The sequence below is a fragment of the Arachis ipaensis genome, chromosome B4 (genome assembly GCF_059453495.1).
Source record: "Arachis ipaensis isolate K30076 ecotype BB chromosome B4, ASM5945349v1, whole genome shotgun sequence".
Classification (NCBI taxonomy): Eukaryota; Viridiplantae; Streptophyta; class Magnoliopsida; order Fabales; family Fabaceae; genus Arachis; species Arachis ipaensis.
In genome coordinates this window covers 105,433,358-105,458,172 of record NC_142439.1, presented here as the reverse complement: position 1 = coordinate 105,458,172, position 24,815 = coordinate 105,433,358, and the positions used below count along the sequence as shown (strand labels likewise).

The 24,815-nt window shown below is 37.8% G+C and overlaps 1 protein-coding gene across 1 annotated transcript; it reads right to left on the bottom strand.

The window, feature by feature from the left end:
• Window positions 1–20,114: 20,114 nt before the first annotated feature.
• On the bottom strand, window positions 20,115–20,875 carry LOC107637902 (copper transporter 4). The gene has a single exon (XM_016341156.3). It carries the CDS (start codon window positions 20,801–20,803, stop codon window positions 20,390–20,392), a length of 414 nt encoding a protein of 137 aa, XP_016196642.1. The 5' UTR covers window positions 20,804–20,875; the 3' UTR covers window positions 20,115–20,389.
• Between the last annotated feature and the right edge of the window lie 3,940 nt (window positions 20,876–24,815).

Genomic DNA, 24,815 nt, shown 5'->3' with positions numbered 1-24,815 from the left:
TCCCTCTCTTCTTAGTCATTCCTACCCTATAATTCCTGAAATTACTCAACAAATACATCACGGCATCGAATGGAAATAGAAGAGGATTAAAATATGGTAATTTTAAGGCAAAATAAGCATGTTTTCCATCATGGAGCAATATTGAGAAGTGAACACAAAACTATGCATTTCTTGCGAATAAGTGTGAGAAATATTGATAAAATCCCCCAAAATAAGCACAAGATAAACCACAAAATTGTAGTTTATCAAATCTCCCCACACTTAAAAACCAAGCATGTCCTCATGCTTAAGATAAAAAGACCAAAGATCATGGTGAGAAAGGGTTTATGAAATGCAAACTACCTAAATGGATGCATGCAACTAATGTAAAATCATCTACCTACTTGGTCAAGAGTTAATCTATCCTCCAAGAATACATGTGAGCATATAAGGTAAAAATAGTATGTAATTCATGAATCCTACCAAATTGAATACCACTAAGGAGTGCATATGACTTGCTAAACAAATGCTTGTGAAAGCCGGGAACAAGCATTGAGCATCGAACCCTCACCGGAAGTGTATCCGCTCTATTCGCTCAAGTGTATAGGGTTCATCACTCAATCTTTTTCTAATCATGCTTTTCAAGATTTGTCTTTCATCTAACAATCAACAATTACTTAATGCATGCTTACAAGTATCATGAGATCTTATTCATGGGTTGTAACGGGGCTAGGGTGAAGGTAAGGATGTATATGGCTAAGTGGGCTTAAAATTTGAGTCCTTGATCAACCTAGGATCCACTAGACGCATAGAACAACCTATATTACTACAATACATTACCTAGCTACCCTTGACTTTTACTCTTTTTGCATACTCATGCATTCTTTCCAATTCACACCCATATGCATTGTTTTTGTTACTTTATCTTGGGGCATCTTTGTCCCCTTTCATTGCTTTCTCTTTTTTTTATTATTATTATCCCTTTTCTTGGGGTTTCTTTGTGAACAAAAATTTCAATGCATACAGTTTAATCATTTAACACATGAGTATGTTCCCAAATCCTAGAATTTCCAATTACACTACAATTACACACCTATATATCTACCCTAATTCCCCAAGTATACCCTCCTATTTGAATGATACACATCCTAACTTACCTAAGCTAATCAAGGATCCAAATTTAGGGACATTCATGGTTTTTCACTTAAGGCTGTTGATGTGCTCTATCTAAGAACAAAAGGAGGTTTATCATAGGCTCAAAATTGGTTAGCAATGGTAGATAAGAGAGTTAAGGCCATTTGGGAAAAGTGACTATTGAAATGATGGCCTCAATCATGTAAATGCATTCATACATAAAGCAATGGACATATAGAATCAGACAAAGAAAGGATCACAATCATAGAGAGAGAGAGAGATATGCACACAAGAATAGAAATAATGGTTAGAAGATGTAACCATGCAATAGGCTCAAAACTTTTATGCTTGTGTTCTTAGCTCAATCACTATGTTCCAAAATACATTCTTAAAGCAAGTTTACTGCAAAAAAATTTCAAAATTTTGGTAGGTCACCCAAAACATAGTTTCTTGGAAAGGAAGTTATTGTTTTGACCAAGTAACTCTATAGAAACTAACTATCATGCAAAGGGTATTTACAAGCAAAACTAACTACACATGCAATATACTAACTTCTAAGTAAAAATAAATCCATGGGTATCGAAGGGAAGAGATTGTTACCCATGGAGATCGGTCGAACGACCTCCCCACACTTTAGAAGTTAGCACGGTCCTCCGTGCTACGAATAATACGCAAGGGACGGTCGGGACCGGAACCTTCACTATCCCCTTCATCAGAACTCCCATCACTTGGGTTTGAGGTGGATGTGGATATTTCGGGTTCCTCCATGCTAGGGGTAACACAACGCAGAAGCTTCTTGATGTAAGTATATCAGCGGTGGTTACGCCGCTCATATCTATCAAGCTTCCGGTGAAGATATTCTATCCTTTGATGTGTAGATCTCAGTGGTGGTGATGATGAGCTAGAAGGAAAAAGAAGTGGCGGGGCCATGTCGAGGCTTGGTTTGTTCATGGGAAGGTGTAGGTATTTTTCGCTTGGGACCACATCGTCCTTAGCCGGAACTATAATCTTTTTGTCCTTGGCTTCCCAAGAAACACCCGCAGCAGCAACTAAATCAGATACCAATGCTGGAAATGGTAAATTATCCTGGTCGTGAACTTGACTCATCGCTTGCTTGACAAGAAGCGGAATGTTCACCGGCTTCTCCGTGAGAACACACCAAACAAGCAAGGCGAGGTCTGCCGTGAGGGACAACTTGTGGGTGCTAGGTAGCACATAGTGAGATAGGATCTAGGCCCAAGCTCTAGCTTCTACAGTGAGGAAGCGAGCGTCAATGCTCTTGGGCCTCATCCGCAGTCGACCATGGATCCAAAATGCCTCTGGTTCAGCAATGACTCAGAGGATCGAGTCCCAATTGAATCCAAACTTCTCTCGCTGACGTAAGACTTCTTGGTAGCCATCCATGTCACTTGGTACCGGTAGAACATTAAGCACTTGCTGAATAGCCTCTTCTGAAACCGAGACTTGCTTCCGGCGCATGTATACCGATTGAAGAGAGGGAAGATGGTAGTTAGTGTAGAATTCTTCTACCCAAGAGAGGTTGATTTCCCTTGGTTTCCTCAAGAGAAACTCCCATCCTTACTGTTCAATGCGGGGCAAAATATAAGGAGCAACCTTGTCCGGCGGAGTGAGTAGATGCTCAGGATGATAGTTCCTTACAGCTATGGAGGGGAACATAAGTTCACAGAAGCGGTTGGGGAACCTTGAAGAATCTTTCGCCGGTTTGCCCTTGTCATTCTCATCAATAGGAGCGGGTGTCTTTCCTTTTTTAGATAGGGGTTTGGCTCCTAATAAAGAGCGCACCTTAGAGTTTAACCTTTGGGGTGCCCTTTTTGCGGCCGGTTTCCTCGAAGCTATCTCCTTGCCTTTCTTGGTGGTCATCCTAAAAAGGAAGGGAAGGAAGGAAAACATTAAACCCAAGAATCAATTTGACAAAAACATGCAAGTGACTTGTAGTGCCCATTGTGAATGTAAAAGCAAGGGTCATGACACTTGGCATGGGATGCAAGAGGAAGTAAAGCATGCAATGGCATGAGAAGAGTAATCTCGAGCATTCATAATAAAGAGCAAGTCATGTTCAATTAATATCTAATTGGCAAGTATGAACTTTAAGCACACAAATTAGACTCAATGCATTTAAGAGAAAGTAAGTGAACGAGGAAGGAGCACTAATTTGAAAGTATATGACTAAAATGAACCAAAATGGTATATGTGCATTTCCTCGAACACTTGGCATGCAATAATCAAGCAATGAGCAATTATGAAATACTAAACCAATTCAAAGCCCAAAATGGAACATCAATCATCACATAAACATCACACAACGGCAAAGATAAGAAAAAGAAGGACAAAAGATCTATTAATGTAAATTAAGCTCAAATTCAACATCCATGGAGAAATAAGAAAAAAGGAAAAGTAAGCAAACAAAAAGTAAGAAACATCATCATGCAAGCAAAAGAAAAACTAAGTAAAGCAATAAGAAACATCTAACTAGAAGAAATAATGCAAGGGAAAATGGAAGTAAAGAAATGGAAGAAGTGAAACCTTAAAAAGTATGAAGGAACAAGGTTGAATCTTCTTTTGTGAAGATGAGAAAGAAAATAGGGGAAATGTAGTGCCACCGGAAAAGGTGGTTGTCGCCGGTGAGTGGCCGGAGACAGTGGTGGTGGGTTAGGGAAGAAGAAGAAGAGAGGGAGATGATGGAGGGAGAAGGAAAAGAAACTAAGAAAGAAAATGGGTTGAGGGAGAAAGAAAACAGGACCAGGCGCGAAAGTATAAAACTGACTCGCGCAACCCGCGCGCGCGGAAAGTGCGCTGGCGCGTCGGTGAGGTTACTAGCAGAGGACGTGTGCGCGTTAGTGGCGCGCGCGCGCGAGGGAAGTTGTGCCTCAGGTACAAAAGTGTCACAAAGCTGGCTCAAGTCTCTGCTTTTTGTACCCGAGTGAATTAGGGGGCAGGCGCGCGAACGCACGCTTTGCGCGTACGCGTGCTTGAGATATTTCGCGGCTGGTGTGGGCGCGTACAACGCGCGGACGCGTCAATTTTGGCATAAGGTTGGCCCAATTGTGGCACAACTCTCTGGTTTTTGTACCAGAGAGTCCACATATCTCCATCGGCGCGCGCGCGCACCGTGCGCTTGCGCGTCGATGGTTAAATTACAATGGTGCGCGCAGGCGACATGTACGCAAACGCGTGGGTGCCTGGCGCGATTTGGGAACAAAGTGGGCATGACTCTCGGATATTTGGCCCAAGAGTGGGATTGCGCTACCGGCGCACGCGCGCACTGTGCGCTAGCGCGTCGGTGCCCTTCTTCAAAGAAATTTTTTTTTGTTTTCTTTATCTTTTTCACATCCTATCTATATGAACATCCTATCTATCCAACAAAATCAACAAAGCTAGCATTCTTATGCACTCAATCAATCATCAAGAGATCACAAAATTCACAAGAAACTAAGGATACAAATAAGATGGTATAAACAAGGAAGATCTTACCACGGTGGGGTGCCTCCCACCAAGCATTTTTCTTTAACGTCCTTAAGTTGGACGGTCCTTTTCTTAAGCTTCCTCTCTCCTAGGTGCATCCTTCAATTTCTACACATCTAGCTCTTTTGGGGGCTTGCAACCATGATACTTCTTCACTCTATGTCCATTCACTTTAAAAGTTGCTTCACTCTTGGGATCAAACAATTCCACCACTCCGTAGGGCTTCATCTCCTTCACCTTGAAAGGTCCTTCCCATCTAGAGCGGAGCTTGCCAGGCATGAATCGGAGCCTTGAGTTGTAGAGGAGGACCTCATCACCTTCTTGAAAGTCCTTCTTCCGGATGTGATGGTCAGGGAATGCTTTAGTCTTTTCCTTGTAGATTCGGGCATTCTCATATCACTCGTTCCTCAAACACTCAATCTCTTCTAGTTGTAACTTCCTAGCTTCACCCGCCTTGGCCTAGTCCATGTTGCACTGCTTTACCACCCAATAGGCTCGATGCTCAATCTCCACCGGAAGGTGGCATGCCTTACCATAGACGATCTGGAAAGGACTTATCCCTATTGGAGTCTTGTAGGCTATTCTATACGCCCATAGTGCATTTCCTAACCAGAGGCTCCAATCCTTTCTTTGCGGATTGACCACTTTCTCCAAGATTCTCTTGATTTCTCGGTTGGACACTTCCGCTTGTCCATTTGTTTACGGATGATAAGCAGTAGCAACCTTATGCAACACTCCATAGCGCTTGAGCAATGCTTCTACCTTCCTGTTACAAAAGTGGAATCCTTGGTCGCTCACGATTGCTCATGGTGACCCATAACGGCATACAATGTGATTCCTAATGAAAGAAACAACGGTATTGGCGTCGTCAAGGCGGGTAGGTATGGCCTCTACCCATTTTGACACGTAGTCAACCGCTAACAGAATATACAGATACCCATTAGAGTTGGAAATGGTCCCATAAAGTCAATGCCCCATACATCAAATATCTCACAGAACAACATAGGTTGCTGAGGCATTTCATCCCTTTGGGATGCGTTTATTGACTTCTGGCACTAATGGCAAGACACACACAACCGGTTAGCGTCCTTGAATAAGGTTGGCCACCAGAATCCGCAATCCAACACTTTTTTAGCGGTCCTTTGTGGGCCAAAGTGGCCACCACATTCGGACGAATGACAAGCTTCAAGAATTGGTTGGAATTCAGACTCCGGGACACATCTTCGAATTACTTGGTCCACGTCCCTCTTCCACAAGTGAGGGTCATCCCAAATATAGTATTTAGAATCACTCCTCAACTTGTCCCTTTGGTTTTTCGAAAAGTTGAGAAGGAAGATTTTTGCAACCAAGTAGTTCGCCATTGGGGCAAACCAAGGAAAGCTATCCGACACAGCATGCAAACTATCCAATGGGAATGAGTCATTGATCGGAAATGGATCAATTTTTAAATTCTCAATGCGGCTTAAATGATCCACAACTAGGTTTTGAGATCCACTCCGTTCCCTAATCTCAATGTCGAATTCTTGCAAAAGCAAGATCCAACATATGAGTCTAAGCTTTGACTCATTCTTTGTCAATAAGTACTTTAAAGCTGCATGATTCGTGTATACCACTATCTTTGAACCTAGCAAATAAGATCTGAATTTATCTAAAGCATGAACAATAGCTAGGAGTTCTTTTTCATTAGTGGTATAGTTGGATTGTGCTGCATCTAGTGTCTTAGAAGAGTAAGCAATGACAAAGGGGAGTTTACCATCGCGCTATGCAAGTGCGTCACCTACAGCATGGTTTGACGCATCGCAGATTATCTCAAATGGCAATGTCCAGTTGGGGCCTCGCACAATTGGTGCCGTGGTAAGAACTCTCCTTAGCTCTTCAAAAGCTTTTACACATTCACTATCAAACTCAAAATCCACATCTTTTTGGAGTAGGCGCGATAATGGCAAAGCAATCTTGCTGAAGTCCTTGATAAAGTGCCTATAAAATCCTGCATGTCCCAAAAACGAGCGGACCTCCCTCACGGATGAGGGGTGAGGCAAAATGGTGATAACATCGACCTTGGCCGGGTCTACAGAAATGCCTTCATGAGATACTACATGTCCTAACACTATACATTGTCGTACCATAAAGTGACATTTTTCAAAATTTAAGACAATGTTAGTGTCAACACATCTAGCTAGGACCTTGGCCAAGTTCTCTAAACAACAATCGAATGAAGTCATAAACGCTGAAGTCATCCATAAATACTTTCAGACAATTCTCCATTAGATCGGAGAAGACACTCGTCATGCACCGCTGAAAAGTAGCGGGTGCGTTACATAGTCCGAATGGCATCCTTTTATAGGCAAAGGTGCCAAATGGACAAGTAAACGTGGTCTTCTCCTGATATTCAGGAGCAATATGTATCTGGAAGTAGCCAGTAAATCCATCAAGAAAGCAGTAGTGAGATTTACCTGCCAAGCGGTCTAGCATCTGATCGATGAAGGGTAAGGGGTAATGGTCCTTCCGTGTGGCAGCGTTCAATCTTCTGTAGTCAATACATACTCGCCATGCATTTTGTACTCCTTTGGTGACCATTTCACCGTCGTCCTTCTTGACCGTTGTGGTGCCCGACTTCTTGGGGACAACCTGAACCGGGCTCACCCACTCACTGTCGGAGATTGGGTATATGATATCCGCATCCAGTAATCGGGTGACCTCTTTCTTCACTACATCGAGGATGGTTGGGTTGAGTCTCCTTTGCGGTTGCCTAACCGGTTTAGCTCCATCTTGGAGAAATATCCTATGCATGCACTTGCGGGGGTCAATTCTCACAATATCCGCTAGGCTCTATCCTATTGCTTTCTTGTACTTTCTTAGAACATCTAGGAGCTTTCCCTCTTCTTCACTTGAGAGCTCACTAGCAATAATGACCGGAAACCTTTGGTTATCCGCTAAGAAAGCATACTTCAAATGAAATGGAAGGGGCTTCAGTTCACTTTTTGTCTCAAGATGAGGTTCCTTTTCATCAAGCTCATGGGACTCATTCTTGACAACTTCCTCATGTTCATCCTCTTGGTCATTCGTCTCCTCAATAATGGGGTAGCACAATTTGTCATGGTCTTCTTCTTGCACTTCCGCTACCACTTCATCAATCACATCACATCGAAGCACGGAGTGTTCTTCGGGAGGGTGTTTCATGGCTTCCTCTAAATTGAACTTGATAATCTTGTCTCCAACCCCAAAGGAATATATGCCGGTGAAGGCATCCCAACTTGAACTTGGAGGTTTTGAGGAAGGGTCTACCAAGTAGAACGGAGGATGAGCTTCTATTTTCTGCTGGAGGCATTTCAAGGATGTAAAAGTCAACCGGAAAAACCAAATCCTTAATTGTCACGAGTACATCTTCCGCTATCCCCATCACTGTGATCACACTTTTATTGGCTAAGGCAAACCTCGCCACCGACTTCTTCAATGGAGCTAAATTCAACCGCACATAGATAGAAAGTGGCATGATGCTTACACAAGCTCCTAAGTCACACATACAATCATGAAAAGTGTGTCCACCAATACAACAAGACACTAAGCACGGCCCAGGGTCACCACATTTTCTTGGAATAGGTTCCATCAAGGAAGAAATTGAACTACCCAAGGATAATGTCTCCAATTCTCCTATCCTATCCTTATGTGTACACAAATCTTTCAAAAATTTGTCATACTTTGGAATTTGTTGAATAGCATCAAGGAGTGGTATGGTTACCTCAACCTTTTTGAACACTTGAAGCATGTTCAAATCAAATTTCGGGGTTTTCTTCGCCTTCTTCACCATGGAAGGAAATGGGATAGGAATGGACTCATCCACTATAGCTTTCCTCTTGGGTTCCTTGAGGTTAACTCCCTCTTCCTCATGCCTTTTGTCTACCACCTCTTCTTCATGTGGAGCTTCAACAACTACCTCTTCCTCATGAATTTCTCCTATGACCCTTGGAAGTATCTCCTCTAATGTAGTCCCCGACCGTAGAGTGATGACGTTGAGACCGCCTCTTGGGTTTGGTTGGGGTTGGGATGGAAGGTTAGAGGAACTTGAGGGTTGGTTGGTATTGTTATTGGGGTTGGTGGTTGGCTTGACATGTTCATCTTTGAAAGCATGTTGGTGAGGTTGGCCAATTGAGTATTCAAGGCCTCGAATTGAGCCTTGTTACTCTCATCTCATTTTTCCATGGCGGCTCTAAGCTCATCAACTTGATTGTTGGAAGATGGAGGAGTTTGGTTTTAGTTTTGTTGTCTATGGTGTGGTGCTTGGTACTTGGTGTAGTTGTTTTGGTTTTGGTTGGAGTGGCCTTGGTGGGCTTGGTAGTTGGTGTTGTTATGGTGGTATTGGGATGAAGATTGGTTGTTGTTGTGATGAGAAGGAGAGTTATTCCACCTTTAGTTTTGATTGCTTCCTTGTGTATTATCCCTCCATCCTTGATGTTGATTACCACCTTGATGGTAATTGTTTTGACCTTGAGGAGGGTAGGGTGGACGGTTGTTGTAATTCACATTGGCCACCACAAGAACATGTTCCTCTTGAATTTGATGGCATTGGTCGGTGTAATGTGTGGTGCTAGAGCACAAACCACAAATTCTAGGAGGGCCTTCAAGTTGAGCAACCGGAGGTGGGGCTTGGATGGCTTGGATAGAGTAGTATTCCTTTTGATCCCTTTAGATTTGTGTAAGGATGGTGGTCATATCCCCAAGTGCTTTGGTTAGACTTGATTCGGAAGGGGATGGTTCTACCACACCCTTGAGAGGATTACTTCTCACCCTTGTGTGTTGTGTAGCTTCGGCAACATCCTTTATCAAATTCCAAGCTTCTCCCTCCATTTTGTTTTTCGAAAGAGAACCGCCACTAGAAGCGGTGAGCAATCTTCTATCTTCCGCACAAAGACCTCCGGTAAAGTAGCTAATGAGCAAGTGAGTGGTCATTCCGTGGTGTGGACATGACTCCAATAGCCTCTTGAATCGAGACCAATACTCGTACAAACTATCTTGGTCTCTTTGCATTATACCCGAAATCTCTTTCCGGAAGTAGTCGGTCTTCTCCGGTGGGAAGAACTTATCAAGAAACTCTATTCTCAAGAAATCCCAATTAGTCACAATCTCATCTGGTAGTGAATAGAACCATGTTTTTGCTTGCGCTTCAAGAGAGAAAGGGAAGGCAAAAACAATGATAGTTACCTCATCGGCTCCATGCCTTCGAGCCGTAGAATAAGCAACTTGAAAATCCTTCAAATGTCGTATGAGGTCTTGACCCGGCAACCCATGATACTTAGGAAGTAGATTTATCAAGCTACTCTTCAACTCAAAGTTTGGATCAAGGTTAGGATACCTTGCTTGCAACGGTTGAAGTATGATATCCGGAGCTCCTTGCTCATGCAAAGTGATCCGGCGTGGCTCCGCTATGTGTGGCTCATCTGTAGGGTGCAAAGATGTATTAGTAGTGCCAACAGAAGAATAGGAAGTAGCGGACTCCAAGTCACTCTCGGTGACGTCTAGTGATTTGGTATTTTCCTCAAGAGAGGCCGAAGTACTAGGCGTATAGTCCAACCACCGTCTAGCTTGCCGAGTATGTAACAAAGTTCTTTCAATCTCGGGATCAAAATTGGCTAAGCTAGAATTCGGTTGAGACTGAGTCATCAAACTTGAAAGTCATAGCACAAATGCAAAAGAAATCTAAACTATAGCTAAGTATTGAAATAAGTAAAATATCTACAATATTCACATATTCACATAACCAATATCAAGGCATACGTTGCAACCATTCCCCGGCAACGGCGCCAAAAATTTGACGGGTCCCCCAAGGGTGTATTGGTAAAGATTTTCTTCAATAAGATTGCGTTGCAAGTATAGCTCTACCAACAACAATCCTCGGGTGTCAAATTTAGAAGAGGGATTTGGTTGTCACAAGTTCAACCCCAATAGAAATAACCGAAGTATTCAAACCTCGGGTCGTCTCACAAGGAATGGGCAAACATGTGCTTCAACATTGGTTAGAAATCCGGGGTTGTGAGTTATGAGCATGAAAATAAATGGGAATCTTAACAAGCAAGTAATCTTAAATTGCAACAAATTAATTCAATTAACTAAGCGAAACATGAGCAATTCCAATGAACAAGTAACATTCCACTTAATTCTATTATAAACCAAACAAGTAACTATAACTAAGGCAAATAGTTGAGAAATTTGGTTTTCAAATATGAATAATAAAAGCAACTCTTGGCTAGGTATGTGAATTGAGGTTACCATCCTTGTCTAACAACCATATCTTGACAATTATGAGGAACCAAGCTCATTAAGTTTACTTCCAAAAGTCTTAAGTACGTAATATCTTCTCCTAGACTTGAAGTACGTCAAATGGCTTTGATCACATCAACCCATAAGTCCCAATCCTACCTACTAATTAGATTAGTAGTGGGTTGGCGTCAATGAGTATCAAATTGATCACCAAGGGCTCCCAAATCATCAAATCCATTAGACCCAATGACTTAAGTTTATCCAATTCCCTTGACCTAGGCCAAGAGTAAAAGAAACTACTCCATAATCAAAGTAAACAATTCATCAAACACATGGTAAGCATTAACAAAAGACATGTTCAAAATAGCAATTAAATTGAAATCTACAAGTACCCACTAACAATTATCAACATACAATCATCCAAACAACAAAACTAAACATAGAAATTATCAATGTAACATCAACAAGTCAAGATTCACAACATTCATGAAATGGGTATAAAATGACAATTAACAAGGATTCATAAAACTATCACTAGATATAAGCAAAATTGTAACAAGGAATTCAAATTGAACAATTAAAACTAGTAATTAACAAAATCCAATTCACAATCCAACAAGGAAAAATCAAATTAAAACTAGATCTAGAGAGGAACAAGGGTTTCTCTCTCTAGACTAACCAAAGAAAACCAAAAACTAGCTAAAATTATGTCTTGTGTATGATTGATCCCCCCTTTTCCCCTAGCATCCTTGGGTCTTTTCCATGCAGAAACAGCTTGAAATTGGGCCTGATGAGCCTCAGAAATCGCCAGGCACGATTTTCTTTAATGAGGTCACGTGCAGCTTCCCACGCGTGCGCACCAAGTGCGCGTGCGCGTCGATGAGAATCTTCTGATCCGCGCGAATGCGTCCATCCTTGCGCGCCGCTTCCAGCCAACCTCATCCACGCGTGTGCGTGGAGTGCGCAGGCGCGCCGATGCTGCTTCTCCCAAGATTTCAATTCTTCATGTTCCTCCCTTTTTGTACATGCTTTCTCCCTCTCTTCTAAGTTATTCCTACCCTATAATTCTTGAAATTACTCAACAAATACATCACAGCATCGAATGGCAATAGAAGAGGATTAAAATATGGCAATTTTAAGGCAAAATAAGCATGTTTTACATCATGGAGAAATATTGAGAAGTGAACACAAAACTATGTATTTCTTGCGAATAAGTGTGAGAAATATTGATAAAATCCTCCAAAATAAGCACAAGATAAACCACAAAATCGCGGTTTATCTAGGTGTCAAGTGAAAAGCTTAAGACTGAGCGGTTAAAGTCGTGGTCCAAAGCAAAAAAAAAAGAGTGTGCTTAAGAGCTCTGGACACCTCTAACTGGGGACTCTAGCAAAGCTGAGTCATAATCTGAAAAGGTTCACCCAGTTATATGTCTGTGGCATTTATGTATCCGGTGGTAATATTGGAAAACAAAATGCTTAGGGTCACGGCCAAGACTCATAAAGTAGCTGTGTTCAAGAATCAACATACTAAACTAAGAGAATCAATAACACTATCTGAATTCTGAGTTCCTATAGATGCTAATCATTCTGAACTTCAAAGGATAAAGTGAGATGCCAAAACTGTTCTGAAGCAAAAAGGCTACAAGTCCCGCTCATCTAATTGAAGCTAATTTTCATTGATAAGTTTGGAATTTATTGTATATTCTCTTCTTTTTATCTTATTTTGTTTTCAGTTGCTTGGGGACAAGCAACAATTTAAGTTTGGTGTTGTCATGAGCGGATAATTTATACCCTTTTTGGCATTATTTTTACATAGTTTTTAGTATGTTTTAATTACTTTTTATTATATTTTTATTAGTTTTATTCAAAAATCACATTTCTGGACTTTACTATGAGTTTGTGTGTTTTTTTGTAATTTCAGATATTTTCTGGCTGAAATTGATGGACCTGAGCAAAAATCTGATTCAGAGGCTGAAAAAGGACTGCAGATGCTGTTGAATTCTGACCCTCCTGCCCTCGAAGTGGATTTTCTGGAGCTACAGAAGCCCAATTGGCGCGCTCTCACTTGCGTTGGAAAGTAGACATCCTGGGCTTTCCAGCAATATATAATAGTTCATACGTTACCCGAGATTTGATGGCTCAAATTGGTGTTCAAAGTCAGCTTAAAACATCTTGGCGTAAAACGCCCAAACTGGCACCAGAATTGGAGTTAAACGCCCAAACTGGCACCAAAGCTGGCGTTTAACTCCAAGAACAGCCTATGCACGAAAAAGCTTCAATGCTCAGGCCAAGCACACACCAAGTGGACCCCGGAAGTAGATTTCTGCACTATTTGTACTTAGTTACTCATTTTCTGTAACCCTAGGCTACTAGTCTAGTATAAAAACTACTTTTAGAGATTTATTTTATGTCTTTGGACCATCTTTTATCAGTTTTATGTAATCATAGACAATGAAGGCTGGCCTCACGGCCATGCCTAGATCTTTTTTACTTATGTATTTTCTACGGTGGAGTTTCTACACCCCATAGATTAAGGTGTGGAGCTCTGCTGTTCTTCATGAATTAATACAAGTACTATTGTTTTTCAATTCAACTCACGCCTACTTCTTCTCTAAGATATTCACTCACACTTTAACCTGATGAATGTGATGACCCGTGACACTCATCATCATTCTCACTTATGAACGCGTGCCTGACAACCACTTTCGTTCTATTTGCAATAGCTTGAGTGTGTATCTCTTGGCCTCCTGGTTCACGATGCATGATTGCCTCTCCTGACAATAGAGCATTCCATTCTGTGAGATCAGAGTCTTCGTGGTATAGGCTAGAACCATTGGTAGCATTCCTGAGATTTGGAAAGTCTAAACCTTGTCTGTGGTATTCTGAGTAGGATCTGGAAAGGGATGACTGTGATGAGCTTCAAACCTGCGAATGTGGGGCACAAGTGACAGTGTGCAAAAGGACAATGGTCCTATTCCGACGCTAGCGGGAACCGACAGATGATTAGCCGTGCGGTGACAGCGCATACGGATTTGTTTTCATCCGAGAGGATCACACAACTTGCCATGGAAGGAGGTAGCGCATGGTTGGAGGAAGGCAATAGGAAAGCAGAAGTTTAGAAGCAACAAAGCATCTCCAGACGCTTATCTGAAATTCTCACCAATGAATTACATAAGTATCTCTATTTTATTTTATATTTTATTTATATTTTAATTATCAAAACCTCATAACCATTTGAATCTGCCTGACTGAGATTTACAAGGATGACCATAGCTTGCTTCAAGCCGACAATCTCCGTGGGATCGACCCTTACTCATGTAAGGTTTATTACTTGCACGACCCAGTGCACTTGCTGGTTAGTTACGCGGATTTGTGAAAAAGATGAGATCACATTCTCCCACACCAAGTTTTTGGCGCTATAGCCAGGGAATGAACAGTCATGATTTCGCATACCAATGAGGTATACAAGCTAGATAGAGAAAACTAAGAAAGAACTTAGGGCACCTTAGTAAAGAAGAAAATACAGTAAAGCAAAATTGGGATTATGAAAAATATGTATTACACCTTCTTTCATTTTGAAAGCAAGGACTTCCTATTTATTTTATGACTCCTACTAATAAAGTCTTGCTTTTCTTGACCTGTACTAGCACTATTACTCAAATTTTCCTTAGTGTCCACTACATCTTTAACATAGTTTAGTTCATTTTTTGTTAGCTTTGCGTAGATAATAAATTTTTATCGTATCAAATTTGTTATAGAAATAGTTTGTTAAGTAGTTAATTTTTGGGTTAAGTACAATTTTGGTCTCTAAGGTATAGGCTAAAAAATTTTTTCATCTCCAACCTTTTTTTGCATACAAAATCATTCCTAAGGTTCAGCTAAATTTTAAAATCATCATTCGGACTAAAATATCGTTCTCCTTCTTTACCAACATACTCAGTTTTCATTCTTCTTTCTCTTTTCCGTCACAGAAAATCTTTTCTTCTTTTTCTTCTCCGTCTTCATAGAATCAGGAACAAAAATAATAAATCAGAAACAAAGAAAGAAAAGAATAACAACAATTCATTTCAACTAGCAGCAACAGCAGAAGAGAAGAAAAAAAGAGAAACCATCACCATCTCTCTCAACTCCGAAGAGCAACAACAAAAAAGCAGAACAAACAGAAGAAACAGAATTAGAAGAAACATAAAATTAATCATTTTCTTTTTCCATTTTCTTTCTTTATTCAGAATCAAAAGAAACAAAAGCAGAACAATAATGAAATCAAAAGAAAATCAGAATCAACAACAATAGAATTAGAATCAGAATCAATGTAATTAATAAAATTAACAAATCAACAATGTAATTAACCAAAGAAACAGAAGTAGAGTCAACAATGTAATTAAGAAAATCAACAAATTAGAAGAAAATTGGAACCCAAGGGAGGAGCAGCGATGACTGACGAGGAACAGCGGCGAGAAGCAGAGCAGTGGCGACAAGCGAAGAGGAGGAGAAGCACGGCGACACGGCGAACTAGCGAGGAGGAGCAGCGGTGGCAGCTGGCACGATGGCAGCGACACTCCTCCTCTACCTTCAGCTCGCGCATCCCTCTCTCTCTCTCTCTCTTCGTGGTCAACGACGGTGGCGGATTTGCGACCACGAAGCAGCGGAGAATGGCGACGACAATGGGCACAACAGGGGCGACGAGCCCAGTACGACGACGGTGGCCTCCCTTCCCCATCTTCCTTTCCCCTTTCTTCTTCCCTCCCCCTCCGTGATTCCCTTGCCCCTTTAACTCGTTTTCTTTCTTTTTTTTTCTTTTTTTATTTTATAATTTTTTTATTTATGGATAATTTAGTAATAAAAATTAAACTTTTGATAAAAAGGACGATTTTAAAACTAAGTCAAACTTTAGGGACGATTTTGTATGTAAAAAAAGGTTGGGGCAAAAAATTTTTTAACATATATCTTAGGGACCAAAATCGTACTTAACCCTTAATTTTTTTTAGTTAAAAGTTTATCTAAAGTTAAGTTTTGATTTTCATTTAGTTTAACTAAATTTGTTTCTCTTATTCTACAAAGTTTTTGTGTTAGGAGTAGTTAGTTAAGTAGTAACATTATTGTTAAGTTTTGAATATATTGTTTGGCATAAACTTTAGGGTTTTTTTTTTTCATATGATTTCTAAGTAATAACGTTAACATTGAGCCTGTTTAGGGGAGCTAGTTTTTATTATGCTTGTATGTGCAATTGAGTTTTGTTAAAATAAAAAAACTTAAGTCATATATTTTTATATACACCTAAGGTGCTTCAACTTTTGCGGATTAGCCACACCATAGCACCCCCGATATTATCTTAGGGAGGCTGGTTTTGAACATACAACATAACTTAGGGGCTTCTTTTTTAACAACACCCACATATTTGCCTTTGTCGAGAGATAACAACACTCTGAGACACACACATTCCACCACTCCCGGGGGAATGTACGATCACACTCCAGGATATGATGTCGCTTATCATTTGGGGTTACGTACAGACAGAGATTCAATTGGAGGATGCTTAAGGGATTTCGAAACCTACCATCGGTGTTTGACATGGGATTGGGTGGAGGAGCTATTGAGAGCCATGCCACCACTGCAGTAGCCCAAGGCCAAGAAGAAGGTCTTTTCCATCAAGATGACATAGCTTAAATAGAGGATGCAACATATTTTTATTGATGCTGACGCTGCGGCAATTTACCTGTTACCACATCATGATGTTGATCGAAGGGTATTTGATGACAAACAAGTCCAACAACTTTGTCCATATTTAGTGTCTTCCCCTGCTAGCATAGTTTGATAGTTGTAGGAGGTTGTCTTGGGTGTCGGTTGTGCTAGATTAGATGTTTAGATCCCTCAAGTCCGACTGATTAGGATACTACAAATATAGTTGGATGTCTCCCTTTAATTATAAGCTAGATATACCGTAAGTTTCCTGCTTGGGACCTAAAGACAAAGACATCCTAGCATTTTCCTTGGCTGCTAGGAATAAAATTAATTACTAGTTCATTTTGAATTTAAATTTATGTAATTAATGATTATTCGAAGTTACATTATATATAAATTATTACAAAATGGTGGGATATCCATAGCTGAGTCAGGACCACATGGAAGGAAGTCTACTTCAGTGGTGCCATAGGCTAGACACCGGTGGATACTTGGATTGGTGGCTGTTGCATGTAGGGTTTGGCGCCTTTCAAGGGATGATGTTCTTGATGACTCAAGACTTGTTCTATTTCCAAACGATTTTTGAGAGACTACTACGTACCCCTCGGGATAACATACAACTTCCACTAGACGCACCTACTCTAAGATGCTGAGGTCATCGTAGACAGAGAGATAGAAGGTGGGGAGCAGGTGATCGAGAGCATAGGGGTGCGAGACTAGATCGAGAAGGAAGCGAAGTTAATCCGTTACAAGGACTTTAGGGATGATTTATTTGAGGATCTGTTTGACACTTCATCACCACTGCCACTTCAGACAGGCTAGATAGTGGCAGCACTCCAAACACTGACTAAGACGAAAACGGTAAGGTTTGGCGAGCCATATGTCATCGATGAGTGGAGAGAGGTGGACCTCGATGGCATATGGGATGTGTGTCGAGTAGATCCTAAGGTGGTCTATGGCTTGGCGGACCGATATCAATACAGCTGGGATATGCGAGTTGGCACCTCAGGTCATGTTCCGTCTTTGCCACGACCACCATCTGTGATCTCATCCTAGTGGGTTTTTACTTATGTATCTCTGCCACAGGTGGGCCCCAGCTATTGAGCCATGTCATAGCCTGACGCACAATATGCTACACCTCCTTTAATTGACTATGGTCAGATCTTGGATCTATAGTAGTTTCAGTACCCTCTACAATACTCACAGTCGCTTCCTTATCCACTGCATTATTAGTATCTGTTACAGTAGCAGATGTACAACCAGCCTCCGACATATATTCTTATATAGCTAAAATTTCTTATCCCGTATCTACAGGGACGGACTCAGAAATATTATTATGGAGGGACAATGATGTATATAATATTAAAAAATTATGTAAAAAATTATATAATGTAAGATGTATTACAAAAATATACTGATAGAGAATATATTTTAAATTGTAAAAAATATGTGTGTACTTTTTACTAACGAAGTGGTCGATTCTTCGTATCATAAAATTCGTCGATAATAGAATTTGTGTCAAATTTTTTAGAAATTTTCTTTTCAATATAATTAAAGATAATTAGCAAGAAATTCATCTTTCATTTTGTTTTTGAGTCATTCTTCACAATATTCATTGCTAAAAAAGATCTTTCAATTGTAGCAGTTGAAACATAGAAAATTAATACCAAATGAATCAAGAAAGACAGTCACAAAAAAAATCCATGAGATTTGAAAAAATTTATTTAATTAAAAAATATTACTAATAATATCTTTTTCAAAATTTTTTAAATATGGTTACTTATTTTTTAGATATTATAAATTATTAATATTTAAATTGGACTAAATTTTTATTTATATTAAATTAAATATTAAATAAATTTTTTAAAAAATTAAATTATATTTAATAATTTATTACTATTAATTAAAAAAAAAAGCTGAGGGAGCTCGCCCCATATGTCCGTCCCTATGTATCTATCACATATGCACAGCTAATGAAATGATTAAATACGTATCTCGTCTTTAGTAAATACGGGATTATAAAATATGTATTTCATTCGCAGTGAACATGTGATAAAAGCAAAAGCAGTTGATATTTATAAACGTATCTCAGTTGATAATTTTTTCGATGTATTTCGTTGGATAAAGATATATAAAATCTCTATGATTGCTTGTAACGATTATTAATTAAAATATGCACAAGGGGGATAGCGATGCAGGAATTATGCTAATAACCATGAAATGAGCACCACAATTGGAAGAAAAGTTGGTTACGAATGAGGGATAGCTAGCAATTGATCCGAGAAATCTGGGGTCAGGCGTAATGCTACTGTGCTAGGGAGAGGGTTATCAGCAAGAGATTGGAAGGCTATGTTCACTAGAGAATTATGGTATATTCTTTTGGAAAAGTTTAGGGCCAGCAACTTTTTCAAATTCTGGCCAGCATGTAACCAGCAAGAAAAAGTGAGTCATTGGATGAAATCTCACACAAATCTCACACCATTAAATTCATCATTGATGGTTATTTGATGGCTACAAATACCAAAAGTTGCTGGCCCCCTAGCACTCCTCTATTCTTTTTTCTGTCTAGAGGTAATAAATCGGTTAGTCCATTCTATTTCACTCTGTCCCGTTCAATCAAAGGTTTGTTCTATCTTCATTAGTGTTCATTAGTGAGGCGATCCTAAATTTCTATCTCGTCCTGATTAATGACGAATTGGTGGGCTAAACTCGTCAATTTTTGTTTTTTCTTTAAATTATTAAATATTAAAAAATATATAATTTCAAAACATTTTAATAAATTTATAATTTCTAAAGACAAAAAACTTATAATTTTTAAATTTATAAACATTAAAGTCTTTTTAATTATAAGTATTTAACAAACATAATCATTAACCTAATTATAAGTATTTAACAAACATAATCATTAACCAAATTTTTTCAAGCAAAATCATAGAATGGCGGCCTCTGCAGGTAAGCCAGACCCATCTTGCCAAAACCTGTGAGTTAGGCGAGCTAAGCGGACTTTTTTATTATGACGATCTCAAATTTCTAACCTAATCCGCCTTTTTTAACAAGTTACGTGGACCGATCCGGCGGATTTCGGCCCGTTTACCGCCCCTAATTCTGTCATTCCGCTGTTCTCTATCCTTTCTCTGGCTTTCCTCTCTTCTGTGTATTCTTCTCATATGAACCTTCTCTTATTATCCCGATACTCATGCTTGATGCGGATGACCTGAATATTCAACCTCTCCACTCCACTATCAGACTTAATTAGTGCTTTAGTCATACTCTTCTTTTACTTGTTTAATTTCATCACTGTTACATTTGAGTTTTCTTTGCTTTTTTATTCTGTACTTGGTACCAGATTTTATACTTAATACATACCTGAGTTTATCACCTTTTCATTGCTCATATGAGATAATGGCATTAGGCTTCATATCTGTTAACATTTTTCATTTAAATAAATTTGTTAGTTGATTTGATACCATGAATTGAAATCAATCGACACTCATATGTCATATCTATTCTGTTAGACTTTTTTTCCCCTCTGTTTCTTTTTACTTGTTTCTAAATCCTATATAAGGAATAAAAAGAGATGAGTCAAAGAAACAGAGAAGTGTTGAGAGATTTATCTTTTTAGATGTACAAATATATTATTGCAGCTCCTTAATCCAAAGAGTTGGAGCGCCTTATCCTCAAGCTGAAAATTTAGATAAAAAAAAGAGGCTGTAACAAAGAGGTAGATTCAAAATTTATTTAACAATAACACGAGTAATTATTACCACTCAAGTTTTCTAGTATATAACAACAGAAAATTAAAAATCCTTCCAGAAAAATATGAGCACACAATCCAATCAAGCATACAAACTTTCTTTTCAAACTTTTTGTTCAAGATCAGAGGGTTCCCTGTTGGCCATGGCAACAGCTCGAAACTTGGCTAAGAAGAATCCCAAGGAGTGACCAAGAATAGCAGCTATGAAGATTCCTCCATTGAAGGACATGACAGCAAGCATGACCAAGTAGATGAAGCTGATTCGGAAGAAGTACACAACGGCCTGAGCCGTTACCCCAGAAGCCGGTCTAGCCCCGCGCCGTATTGGCGGCTGGTTGGAGAGAATCTCAATTGCCATTGATAAGAAGAACACAAAGAAGAGTGCCAATGTGTACATGCCACCACTTTTTGGCCAGCCAGAGAAAAGTACAGTACCATGTTTCCCCCAATAGAAGCTCATCTGCATATTTGGCATATTTGGCATTTCTTGCATCGTTTCTTGGTTTGGTGGTGACATATTCAGAATTCACACTCACTTTGACTGAGACAAAGGGAGAGAGATGTTGAGATTGCAAGATTGGTTTGCAGGGTTTACCTTCTATTAATAAAAAGAGTAAGGAAATGTCCAAGGAGCAAGAAATATTTTATCCTAAAATATGGACAATTTACATAAATAAAATATTTGGAGATATAAATATAACTTTTTAATTCTATTGTATTTAAAAAGGTCTGACTAATAATATTTTAGTTGTAAGTTTTCTATCTATTTTTTTTATAAATTTATGTTTCTTGATGCAGTTTACTATTTTATTTTATTTGTTCATAAACTGCTATACCCTGTAATAATTTATGCTTTGTGTGAGTTTGAAGGTAAATCACAATTATGAGAATCATAAACTGTATAGACTGCTGTAGTTTATATAGAGTTGAATTAAAAAATTGTGTTCGTATAAATTTGATCTCCAAATTTTTATTTATATAAATTACGCGTATAATATTGTAAGTATATGATTATAAATATTTATTTTTTTTATAATAATGTTTAACACAAAAAAAATTAGATACTAAATCAATTATTTGTATAGAATATATATTAAAATATAAAATACACATTAAAAATAAATTAAACATTAAACAACACGTATATTTATATATAAATATATATAATAATTGATTTAATAGTTAATTTTTTGTGCATAATATTTTTAAATTTTTAACATGTTTAATTTGAGTTGAATAACTTTGCATAAAACTATTTTATGTGCCAAAAATGAGAAATGTTATTTGTACTATTAAAATTATATTTCAAGTTTAGGTACCTAATTTATAATTTTACTGATTAAATCATAATTTCCAGTAATATTTTTTTATACACAAGTTTTAGGTGGATCTTGTATGAGTCAATTTACTAGGATTAAAATATATGACGAAAAAAGTTTCACAACAATAAAAAATTCAAATAAATATTAATTTAAGTGTAAATAGTATATTACTTTCATCCAATTAAAAGGAGGGAAGAACCAATGATAATATATGATGACAAAAGCTGAGAGTAACATGAACATGGTTAGCTGTGTATTTTTGTTTTAAGTTCCTAGCTGGTGCAATATTTTGTTCATATCTTTGCTGTCGTTAATCACGGAGTTCACATCAGTCCATTTTTTCTTTTTATATGGATTGGATTCCAATTAAACAAATATAGGAACGACAAGATGTTTTCACTATAATTGCATAGTAAAATATCGGTTACATCATTCAATGAAGCCATAGTGTGTTTCCTAGAACTGAGTGACAGATTTTATCGTCTTCTATTACTAAGTTGCTCGGGTGTTACCTTGATGGAAAGTAGTGTTGACTAGGACCGGAGAATTTGTGAGGAAGTGACAGCAAGATTGTCTGGCGGGGATTTGCAAAAGAACTCTGACGCTTAAATTAATGGAGTTTCCAATGAGGTGAGGGTGATACAAATGCATTGAGTTGTATATGGGGAGCACATTGCTCCCTATTATACAGAGGCATGCTTGGTGGCAAAGTCAGATAGTATTCGGATTTCCGAAGATTATCCTCTTATTTTTTAATTTAAATTTTTTAAATTTTAAATTTTATTTTAAAAAGTAAAGTATAACTATAATCTATTATCATTTATTTTATAAGTGAGACAAAAAAAAACATAAAAAAAAAATATTCAATGATAGAAAAATTTTACTTTATTCTTTAAAGTGAAAATCTAAAATTTAGAGAATTTAAATTCTTTATATTCATCGAGTTCTTGTAAGCAAGATTTTAGAATTGGATCCGTCATCAAACTGCTTTAATTATTAGTTTATTAGTTCAACCAGTCTAACCGATAGTTTAATTGTAAAAATCACTTTAAAATAAAATAATAAATAAACATCTTAAAATATAATTATAGTCTAATATAAATCTTAAAATATTTTTAAAATTGAAAACACTAAATAAAATATTATCAACCTAATCCATATGATCTTATCAAAATACAAACTTAAAAGTTAAATCGTAAAAAAATATCTAAATATTAAATGTCAACATAAAATTTATCAATTATCAAATGCATTGTTATAAAGAGGATTAAGATTGACAGCATCATTTGAAATAGGAGAATTAGGATTGAGAGACAAGTTATTATTCACAGATGCATTATTATCAATAATTGTTTCTTAATTAATACTATCATCCATAACTGAAATTAATAAATCATTCACAAAATTAAAAACATCATAGCACAATCATAAATAAAAAATTATCATTAAGCACCAAATAGAACATTTAGCAACAAAAACACCGTTACCAACAGTATTTAGCAACAAAAATTGTTATTCAGCAACAAACAGGGTATCCAGCAACAAAAATAATCAGTCAGCAATAAATAACATTTGATTTAATTTTTACTTTTAGCATTCAACAACAAATATTACAAAATAGCAACAAGTAATTTCTAACACCGTAAACCTAAAATCAATAAAGCTAAACAAAAATTTCAATAATGATTTAATTTCTATTTTAGCAGCAGCAAAAAAAATTTCAACAAAAATGTTAGGAATTAAAAAAAGAGCAACAACACAAAATCAATTATTTGATTTTCATTACAAAATAGTAACTAATAATCACATTAAACGTCTAAACCTGCAACCAACAACCAATAATTACAAAACAGCAATAAATATTACAAAACATTACAAAACAGTAACTAGTAATCACACTAAACCTACAATTATCAACTAGCAATTACAAAACAGCAACAAACATTATATATTTGATCAACTATTATATATGTAACAAAAAATATAAAAGAAATTAACTCATAAAAAGGTTTATCAGATAAAATATATAAATAATAAATTGAAAACAAATTATATATTTGATCTCATACATGCAATACACTTTTTAAATTAGATCATATCCATTTAATAACTCTAATATATCAAAATAATTATACCATGTATTCATATATCTCTATACTGTTAGCAATAATTGTAAAATTCGGTTAATTAATGACTAATTAATCCATAAATTAGAATTTATTCTAGAAATGCCAAAAATATTATTTTTATGGATTAATATGATAGATGAGATTGAAACGAGAATTTCGATACCAATTTTATAGAAATCAGTCCAAAATTGGACCGAACGGGCTAAACCAGACCAACCGAACCCATATTGGGCCCTTGACCCAACCTAACTAAACCTAAAACCCTAAAAACAGCACTCTCTTTCCTCTCGAAACCCTCCAACTCGCTGGAAATGGTATGAGAAAGGGGAAGAACACTCTTCCAAGGTTCTAACCCTCACTTGATCTTCAAACCACCATAACTTTTGATTCGGAGCTCCGATTGCCGCATCGTTTGTGGCCACGCGTTCACCGCAACGAGCTCAAAACCCACTACTTTGTTCTTGTGGTAAGCCATGATTTTAGTTCAGTTTCTCAGCCCTTAAATTCAAATTTTTGGGTAAAAAGTATTGAGATTTTGGGCTCTTTAATGTTATAGGATCCAACTAGCTTGAAGGAGAAGCTTAATATTGTCTCCTTGATCCTTGGGTGTGGTAAGATTCTCAACTCTAGTGAAATTTGTTGGTTTATGATGTTTGGGTATTGAGTTGTTGTGTTTGGATGTGATAATTGTGGTTTAGGAAGTGTATATATGTGTGTTGGAGCTTGATTGAGGTTTTGGAAAGTTTGGAAAAGGGTTTTAGTGTACTAAAATCTGTTCTTGGAGGTGTTGAAGCCTTGAGAGCTTGTGGAAAAGTGATTTGGAAGTGCTCCGGGTTGAGCGGGGAAAACGGCTAAGGTATGGTCTCGGTTTTCTGTATCTAAAATGTAATGTGTTGTTGAATGATTGGGATATATTGTGTGGTCATATATGTGATTATAAATATTGATGTTTTGATGGTATGATGCATGAGAGATATGCATGTTTTGATTGATGATTGATTGAGGTTGAATTGTGGGTAAAACCATGTTGATGGTGAGGATGATATTGATTATATATAATGATGGTTGATTGGAAATG